Below are 10,421 nucleotides of genomic sequence, written 5' to 3'. Positions count from 1 at the left end.
CAAAGAGAAGAACTGTGTCTTTCTACATCAGAAGAACTATATTGAAGCCATGCTTAAGAAATACGGGATGGAAAATGCTAATCCTGTAGCAACTCCTGCTGATACCAGTGTGAGATTGAAAAAGAATGATGGTGTTAGTAAACCAACAGAACTATCAGTCAATGGTAGGAAGTCTGCTGTATGCGTCAATAGCTACATGACCAGACATACAGTAGCTCAAGCTGTGAATGCTGTATCAAAATTCAATGCAGATCCCAATACTGCTCATTTGACTGCTGTGAAGAGGATATTTCGCTACTTGAAAGGGACAGTGAATCTTGCCCTGAAATATGAGTGGTCAGAGTCTGGATCCTTAGTTGGATTTTCAGATGCAGACTGGGCTGGTGACCAAGATGACCGACGCTCAACAACAGGCAACATGTTTCTACTGAGTGGAGGAGCAGTGAGCTGGCTGAGCAAGAAACAGGCGACAGTTGCACTATCAACGGTAGAAGCTGAGTATGTTGGACTTAGTCAAGCTGCTCAAGAAGGAGTTTGGCTGGGACGTTTACTCTGTGATTTTGGAATGGAGGATACACCAACAGTGATCCTGGAAGACAACCAAAATGCCATTGCAATCGCAAAAAATCCAGTGGATCACTGGAGGACTAAACACATAGACATTCGATATCACTACATACGTGAATGTGTGCAAAATTGACAAATAAAACTACAATACTGTCCAACACAGGATATGAAAGCAGACATTCTGACCAAACCGTTGACCAAACAGAGGTTTGAAATTCTCAGAGGACAGATTGGACTTTGTTTCATGTGAGAATGGTTTAATATTTTTGACAGGTGAATGCTGAATACAACCTGATCATATAAAGATGTTTCCTTGTTCAGTAAAATCATTATATGGATAAGAAATGTAAAAGAACGGAAATGAGCTTCTCAGGGTTACTGAATACAGATAATTGAGGTTAAAGACAGTCTGGAATTTAAGTTATTCTTGTCTTTTGAAAAAGGGAGAGTAGCCAACTTGTGAAAAAGAGAAGGATTCAGAATTCTTTAAAGTCCTAAATATTGTGAAATTAACTGGGAGTGTTGAAATACTGTAATTTCACCAATAGGGGCAGTGTGTGTTGTAACGTTGTTGTTCTGTTTCAAAGAAGAAGTAATAAAGTGAACGGTGAGACCTGTGTTTAAAATTCATCAACAGACTGGACAAACTGATCAGGAGAGCTGGATCTGTTCTGGGGGTGGAGCTGGACCCCCTAGATGCTGTAGCTGAGAGGAGGATGCTGCTCAAACTCCTCTCTATCCTAAACAACACCTCCCACCCGCAACACAGTGTGCTGACTGGACAGAGGAGCACCTTCAGCCAGAGGCTGATCAGTATTAGGTGCTCCACAGAACGCCACTGGAGATCCTTCCTACCGGCCACCAGTCTGTACAACTCCTTAGCTCAATGTTTAGCTTGATGTGGAAAAGTTAGATGAACCTGTAGAGTTGAGTCCCCACATTGAAGCATTGCATGACGTAAACTGATGCCAGTGTCACTGTGAATGGGAGTCAGGGCAGATCCTCTCAACCTCCTGTCAGCAGAGTGACTGCAACAACACAGAGCTGGAGACACTACCAGGCCCTGATCCGACAGATCGAAAGACTGAATGTCACTGGACCTGAAACATGCATTGGTCATTGCATTGCACAGGCCATTAGTTTTATCTTACAGCAGGACACAGCTAAAGCTTCAAACTGATCCATTCTGTCTGCTGTTTGCCCACTGTCTTGTGAAGGTTCTAGTGACGTCTAGTGGCACGATTGCAGCCAAGGCCAGACAGAAGTAGCCTGAGCCACCTACCACACTGCTGCTTCATGTCAACCACTGCATCCTTCATCCCACTGCCCCTTTAGTCGCCCTACAGAACCCATAGCAACACAGCCCTTCAAACCAGGTGAGAGTCGGCCTGTGTGCAGTCCACCTGACAAATACACAATACTGTACTTACTTTAGTTTCAGTCTTTGCAACTGCAAGAGCAGCTACTACAGTAGATGCTACTACTATAGATGGAGACCAGGTGGGAACACCTTGCCTCAATTCAGCACTTTTATATATTTTTATATATTTATATTTATTAATATTTACATGAAATCAAACTTGATTCATCTGAAGTAACACAAGGGTTCGTTTCTGGTTGAGGAACCTGAATATACACAAAGGGCAGAAGTGACTACTTAGACCATTCAACACATTGTGTGTCACCAGCACCGTGTGGGCCAAAGCTCCAGTTTAGTCTGCAGACTTAATCTGGAATTCTCAACCTGAACTATTGAACTTATTTCTTCAATCTTCCTGAGACACACATTCATTCAACTAAACCTGTAAAATCACGAGGAAAAATAAAAGATTAAGGGGTTGGCCTTTAATAAACAAATGCATGATATCCTTTTTTTCTGTTATTAAAACATTACACATTTACTAATAATTATTTGTCTGACCTTATTTTATAGCAAAACAAATAGCATCAGTTCTTTTTATGTCCGATAAATACTAGTTGTTTACAAGTGACAATCTGAAATATTACAGTGAATTTAAACTGCTGTACAAAGTAAAGCTCTGTAACAGGTCAAATTCTAGTCATCCCATGTGTGCAGATGAGCAAATATGATTTTACAAAGCTTTTGGGACTTTCAGCTGTTGAGTTGAGAACAGAACATCATGCATTGGGTCGAATCTCTGCATAGTTCTTGGTGACTCCCGAAAATCTGATGATGCGGACTTCGGGGTTTATGGGTTTGAAATCCTGCCATAGGTACTCAGGTGAAAGAACCTTACTGGGCTTGTTGATCCACATGTACCTGAACACAAACACAAAGGAAATTGAATAATCAAAAATGGAATTTTAGAAGAAGAAGAATAGAAGAATGCCTTTATTAGTCCCACAGCGGGGTAAAATCCCATCAGCAGTCAGCTTGACCGGCGCTAGTCCGACAATGGAAGCAATTGCAGTACAAACAATAAAAAACACACGCACATACAATGGCACACAGTACAAGTGGAAACCTTGCTGGAATTTTTTCTTGGGTTCATCAGGACAGATAGATAAGGTCGGAGAGCAGACATTGAGACTGTAAGGTGGGGTGGGAGGGGGTGTATCTGTATCAGTGTAGTGAGGTGTTGTTTATAGAAGTATGACCGAGGCCGACCAAGATGTTTACATGTCTGTCCAACAGTTGTCCTTGAAGGGAGTCACAACAGGGGAAGAGGATAGATAGAGGCACAGCTGGTGAGCTAGATTGGACCCGGGAAGGGAGGGGTGAGGGAGAAGGGACAGAGTAATACACAGCCAATTGTAATACATTTTAACAATCCATGACTAATTTGTCTAGATCAATACTCCAATCGGTCAGAACTCAGGGCTTCGTCGCCTCTTGTGGGACCATGGGTCACCCGTGACATCTCCTCAAGCCTGTCAGACAAGGCTGTCATCATATTCACCAAGTGTTCAGTCTGTCTGCAGATGTTATCAGTCTGTCTCTTGTCTTCCTCCGAACAAGCTGAGATGTTACTGATCAGTCCCTCAATCCAGGTGTGGTAAATTCTGTTCCTCCTATGGAGTTATTTCTGTCCATTGCAACAAATGTCAAGTGGACCGTGGTGTCAGCTTGGCCACTAAAACAAATAAACTTCTGCAGCTGAGTAAACATGGACTTTCGATGGACACTTAGGCACTCGCTGGTTGCATAAACAACACAGCTTTAAAAAGTGGGCATTGGGAGATGTTTCTTAGAGTGCTTCGCAGAGGGTCTGCTGCAGACACCCAGCTGACCTTTTTCGACCTCTCAGTTCTTTCTGCAGAAGAACAAGCGGGTGAATTCGGCCACCACCTCTCTCATAATTATTCTGTGATGGTACTATTTCATTCTATGTAATAAATTCATGTGTTAATTTGAGCATAAAAGTTGAGTCTGTGTGAACTCTCTAACAATGTCGGAACAAGAAATACACGACACAGGTCATCCTCTGATGCAAATCATCCGAACGAGCTGAGATGTTACTTATCAGTCCTTCAATCCGGGCCATCCTCTGGTGTAATTCCGTCAGCCGAGTAACAATGGCCCCCATCGGCGTTTGCAGCTCCAAGACCGGTGGACACACCAATGAACCGGCCGCAGATTTTCCAATCTTTCGATAAAGCAGGGCACCACCAAAGCCAATCATGAGTAGCCCTGTTTTTAAAGTCCAAAATATGAATAGATCCTCTGCATCCTCGATGGACAGAGGCTCCAGACACACGGGGCACCGGGAATCCCACGCGTCCCGCACGTAGCCGCAGGCAAAAGTCCCCAAGGGGCACAGGGGTTCTCCCCGAGATTCTTTCCTTTGTGAAAACATTTTGTCCAATGCGCTGAGTGACCAGTTGATTAGCTCCATGTTCAAAAATGTTATTCCAGAATAGCAGATCAGGGTGCTCAGAAAAAGACAAGACAAGGACACTGCAAGCAAAAGCAGAGTGGGAGCAGAGAGAAAACACGTCTGCACTCCTCGAGAGGCGGAGGTAGAAATTAACCCGCCCTTGGCAAAAAAAATGTATATTGTATAAAATGTTTATTTGATCAGGTATACTGAAGTATATTTCGAAAGTATACTTTGTAAGTATGTACACTTATGTAAATCTACTTCTAGTGTACTTAAGAGTTTACTCATTTAATACTTCTTGGGACTAAACTGACCCACTTTTCAGTCCCCAAAAGTTCACCTGAAGCATATTTGATGCAATTTCTTGTAATTACTTAAATATACTTTGGTTTGCTATATCTTCTAGTTCTAGTATCTAGTGCCTAAAAGTGAACTTAAAGGATACTTTTTCTTTTTTAATTAAAAACAAGTATACTAACAGTATACTTGTACTGTATGTTCTACTTTTTGCCAAGGGCGGTCAGCTCACTGTGTCTTCCTGTTTAGGTGTTTCTACTCTGTCAGCTGTCTCTGCCTACCTGTTTAGGTGACTTTCCTCTTGCCAAGCTGCCTCAATGTTGTTCTTTGCATCATCCAAGAAGTTGCTGTGACAGATTTTTACGAGTTGGTGGACTTCCTGCAGGAGGCCTCCAAACGCGCCCCCGCAGTAATAGAAGTCCCCCTCCCCAGGGGCCACGTAGGCTCTTGATTCTGGTCTCCGTTCATACGGGAACTTGCTACGGTCATCTCTGTAGTAACCTGCAGACACACAAAGATTTCATACTGCATTTAGCCTGGGACTAAGTTGAACCCACATTATGTCAACCACCAACAAACAAAAACACCAACAAAGAAACTGAGGGTGTTTGTTGACTACAGCTCAGTATTTAATGCCAGAATTACCTTCAACCTTAGTATGAAATTAAAGGCCCTGGAACTCAACAGTGTTCAAGACTGGATGACCAGACAGTACAAGTGGGTCGAGACATTGAGGAAGAAGCATCACTGCTTTGTACTTATGTACTGTATTTTCAGGGGTGCCATTGGGACATCTAGCCTACCCTGTATTGTACTTTGTAGGGAGGAATCACCATTTAGGCTTGGACTTGTGTGTGTGTGTGTGTGTACAATACCCACACCTCCAACTAGTTCACCACTGTTCTTTGTCAAAGTCACAAAGTGTATTTCACTGCTTATGCAGGTCTATCAGGTTGAGCTCTGGATTCTGACCAAGTTCTGACCAGAAGGTGGATTCAGTGTGTAGGTCATAGCCTGGCTGCATCTCCCAACATCTACCCTGACACACATTGCAGATCTAGTTTCAGAGGCAGCTTGGGCACAAGCCATCATGCTTTACTGTTGGAATTTCTTTTTTCCACTTCTAGCATGGTCTAAGCTTCTTTTCTGTCTCATCTGGATATCTACAGCCACTGATAGTCAGTCACTGTGTGATGACTGGCGATGGCTGGGATGACTACGTTCTGCACTGACCAGGATGTATGACAGCAACCAGTCCACCCAACGACTCTGTTCCCCAGCGGCCGTGGAACTGAGAGTCAACGTCCAGACAGAAGATGTAGTCTACGTGGTCACGAAGCTTCTCCTCTATCAGAGTTCGGACAAGCTCCATCCTGCGAGCTGATATCTCCTGCCAACGATTGGAGCTGGGTACTGAAATCACCATCAGCTGGAGATGGAGTCATGATTATTTTTCTAGTAACGATGACTTAAAGTCTGAAAACCTAGAGTCAGTAATGCTACTTTGAATACCTGTCGGCCAGGGGCCATTTGGACATGGGGCACCTCATCGACACGGTCTGTGAACACATAAATGTGTACCCCAAAGCCAGTAAAGAAGTGCTTCTCTGCCGTTACCAGGAAGTCTTTCAAGAACCTAATGTACCTGTGAATGAAGTCAAAGGGTCATTTCCCAGTCAAAGGTCAAATGACAACAAGCTGCAGTAAAGGTGGACACTTCAGTCGTACTTTCCAACAGCAAACACTGTGGCAGCAATAGTGATGTTCTTGAGTTTGTAAATGCTGTCAAGCAGAAGAGGGTTAAAGGTCCCCTCCCAGATGACAGGAGCCAACCAAGGCGTCACCGTCACCACGTCAGTACGACTATGATCAAAGAAACACGAGTGTCAGTGTCAAACAGAGTTCAAACAGCCACATTTACAACTATAGCAGCAGTTACTCACCCCTGAACAATGCTGGGCTGTTTGTACAGCAGACTGAAACACAAATGGGTTGTATGTTACACATAGCAACACACAACACCAACATGAACACATGCCATCATTTCTACAGCCACACAATACGAAGCATGAATTTAGTCTGTCTAGGGCTCAGGGGAGAGTTGTTTTACGAAAGACTCATGCTTAAAGATTTTTCTGTTTTCTTTGAACCAGAAGATAAAATCACAGATCATTGAAAACAAATGAATTTGTATTTTACTTTATTCATCCCAAAGGCAAGTTAAAAGCTAAAAACCTTGTTTGTGCCAAAGTATATTTTTATCAATCTATTTACAGTAGGATTTTCAGGATAAGGGCAACCGAAAAAGTGCAGAGACTAGAACCGACAAACACTTAAGAAGCGGGACACCACCACCATCTGCAGAGTCAGGATTCATGACATAGGAAAACCCAACCCAAGACAGACGAAACTGGATGAGTTTAGAGTGGGTGAGACTAAAGTGAAGGGTTAAAGGAGGCTGTGGATATGACTTACTGGTCAGGAGCAACAAGATGAAAGTCACTGTTTGAAAGGTTGTCTAGAGGGGCACATCTACACAGGGCCTCTGGGCATAGGCGAACCAGGCGGTTGCCTAAGGCACCACCTGCTCGGGGGGGCGCCACTCCAAGCCTTCAGAAAAAAACATGTGTGTAAACGTGCCCAGAGCTGAGGAGAAGGATGCAAAACCACGATTTGAGTTGAGCAACTCACACCACACTAGTGCCGCGTGTGTCCTGTGTGTGGCTGCTCACTGCTACTCCTTGTGTGTGTATGGGTCAAATGCAGAGAAAACAATTTCCCCATACAGTATTTGTTGTATATGGGAAATATATTATATTTAGATGATCCTAATTACCCTGCAGGTACCAGGGGATCAACTTCTAATCCCAGTGGACGGCTCTTCATTTATTAAAACTTTTTTGACCTATGCATTCTGGGAAGCCAAGTTGCAGTTACCAGGGTTAGAAGTGATTTGCTCAAGAACACACATGGCTCCAGAGGCAGGAATCAGGCCTTTTTGGGACCTTCTGCTTCCTAGACCAACGCTTTACCTATTTAGGCCACTAAATTCTGCATCTAACCCATCCATAGGAGATGGGGCCGATGCCCAACAACACAAACACGTGGTCTGGTAAGTAATTTTAAAACTGGTCCTTTGCCAGTAGGTAGGTACCACTGGGCTGATCAGCTGGTACTGACTAAGGCTTCAGTATTTTCATTCCTGAACAAAGTTTCTGCTGCTTTCATGTTTAATACCACAAAAGCTGCTGTGTGCAAAGGTCAGAGACTTAGTGGAGCCGATAAGCCTATCAGACCACACCCAGGGAGGAATCAAACATAGCACAGTCCAAGGTACTGACCCATTGTCTGGTGCCAGCTGTGTCCTTTCAGGCACCAGTCTGCAAAACAGAAGCACACAAAGACCAGATCACTGTGTGGACAGAAGATCTGCTCAGCTGAAACACATGCATCAATTAACAGCCCTGGTATAATTAAAACCTTGTATCAGGGTAGAAGAACTTTTTAATTTTTTTATGTTTTTCATTTTTTTTCCAAATCAAACAAGGTTTTTATTTAGATAGAAATTATGGAGAATTGGGTTTCAAACCTGATCTGAAACCATATGATATTATTTTGTGCAGCCTGGGGGGTGAGTGTGACCATTACCTGAAGGGCTGGAACAGGTACCAGTACAGCACTCTGTGGGTTCATAAATAGGGATCATGTTAGTAATAATGGATCAGAACAGCATCTGGTTTTCAACATCATGAAATAAACCAGTAAATATTATTGGATCCACTTAGGAATCCAGCCGTGTTTTGGAAACACAGCAGAGGATGAGTCACAGACACACTAGATCCGTGAATAAGCTGCCAACCGGCAGCACGACAGTCGCTCCCCAAGCTGAATTTGAGTTTCTTCAGTACAAGTCTGGGCTGGAAATCACTATGGTCATATCTTTAGCAGCTTTTCACTGACTGGCTGACAACACCCAAACTCTTCCATCCAACAAAATGCAGACGAGCAGGTTCCAACATGCAGAAGTCACAAGACACAGCACACCTGTGAAGGACAACGCAGACACCCTGTTCTGACTGGTGGCAGAAGCTAATCAGGCTCCAGAACCAACTCAAGAATTTGATTAAATATATTTAATGGTAGATCAGCTGGGTGTAAACACTTGAATGCAGACTGTATACAGCACATACCTTTGCACTGACGTTCCACCCTGCAAACCGGAACCACAGGCTCGGTCTTATCACCATCTGCCGACTTGCAGCTTCACTTCATTATCAGCTAAGTTCATTATTTGATTTAGTTTGACAGCAAAATTAGTCAAGATGAGGAAGAACTGAAAATCCACTAAATGAGGAAGTTGTCATAAAGTAGTAAACCAGCAACAACGTCTAAAGACAAAAAGAAAGTCAATTGTGAGTTTTTTCTTTAACTGAAAAACCTCAACAACCACCAGGATCAAAAAAAAATACCCAAACAAATGTTCGTAAAAGCACTGAGGAAAAAAGACTGAAGCTGCTGCAGCAAACCGAAGTCTGAGAAGAACATCTGAGTAGAATAGACTACAACAAATGTCATCTATGTTCAGCATAGATGACATTACATTGAACAGTGATCTAAATCACATATGATTTTGTTTAAAATACTGACCACAGAGAAAATGACCACAGCACATAAAGACGGCCTCTGAAATCATAGCATCAACAAAGAGTTCAAGCCCTAAAGGTTCTAACTAAAGTCTGTGGCTGTGAACTGTGTAAGTAACAGCTGCTGTTCAGTTAAAACTATGATTCGACACATTCGGGTTCTGTAGGCGCTATTGGCTATGTGGGATTACCTCAGTTTGATCAAGTAATCCTACTGCCTTGTTCCTCTTTTCCATTTCCCAGCAACAGACACACCTTAACTCTGACGCATTTGATGCACATTCATCTTAATTCTGGTTTCATATTTTCTTTTGCTCACTTTTATACTGTGTAAACAGGACCTCAGAGTTTGAACTGCTGAAGAAATGCAGATTACATTCATCACGTACAGGTCCTGGGTGAAAGAAGCTGAAAGAACAAAGCTTGTTTCACACCTGGATTCTATCAAACACTGTAGGAAAGCATCAGACTGACAATATCAAACTAGTTTTTATTTTATAACTAACTGATAATAGTAGGTCAATGTTGGTGTGTTTGTGCACTGTAGTTCTTGAACACATGTACTATTACTACTGTAGTAACATTAACAGCCATAGTGTTAGTATTAGAGATATGCACTCACCCCAGAATTAGCACCGTTAGCAGGACCCCAGTCACAGTTTTACTATTCAGCTGCATCTCAGTCTTAACCACAACAGGACAATTCTGATCCTCAGGGTAAAGCTCGGTCCACTGTGTATCAGAAGGTTCAGGTGTTCAGTGACTCATGTTCCACTAGCACAAACTGGAAAACAGCCAGGTAACCAGGAAGTGGGGGAGGGAGGGAGGGAGGGAGAGAGAGAGAGAGTGAGAGAGAGAGAGAGAGAGAGAGAGAACAGCGATGCTACAATGAATCTGAGCCCAGGACTGTATATTGAAAGTAGAATGACTAAAACATTCTTTGACCTCTTCTACTGATCTACCACAGTAAATGAGAATAAAAGAGGATAGCTACACCAAGCCTGGGCAAAGCCTGGTGGTGTTTGTAAATAATGCATGTGAATTAAAAATTACATAAAGGAATTTAATAATT

The 10,421-nt window shown here is 42.9% G+C and overlaps 1 protein-coding gene across 1 annotated transcript; it reads right to left on the bottom strand.

The window, feature by feature from the left end:
• Positions 1-2,392: 2,392 nt before the first annotated feature.
• Positions 2,393-10,133, bottom strand: LOC114860876 (globoside alpha-1,3-N-acetylgalactosaminyltransferase 1-like). The gene is made up of 10 exons (XM_029159788.3): positions 9,972-10,133; positions 8,355-8,387; positions 8,048-8,086; positions 7,182-7,316; positions 6,650-6,682; positions 6,435-6,569; positions 6,219-6,351; positions 5,940-6,135; positions 4,988-5,207; positions 2,393-2,848 (listed from the first exon to the last, which is right to left on the bottom strand). Exons 1-10 carry the CDS (start codon positions 10,025-10,027, stop codon positions 2,707-2,709), a joined length of 1,122 nt encoding a protein of 373 aa, XP_029015621.1. The 5' UTR covers positions 10,028-10,133; the 3' UTR covers positions 2,393-2,706.
• Between the last annotated feature and the right edge of the window lie 288 nt (positions 10,134-10,421).

Source organism: Betta splendens, chromosome 8 (genome assembly GCF_900634795.4).
Source record: "Betta splendens chromosome 8, fBetSpl5.4, whole genome shotgun sequence".
In the NCBI taxonomy this organism is placed as follows: domain Eukaryota; kingdom Metazoa; phylum Chordata; class Actinopteri; order Anabantiformes; family Osphronemidae; genus Betta; species Betta splendens.
This window is presented reverse-complemented; position numbering and strand designations above follow the sequence as displayed.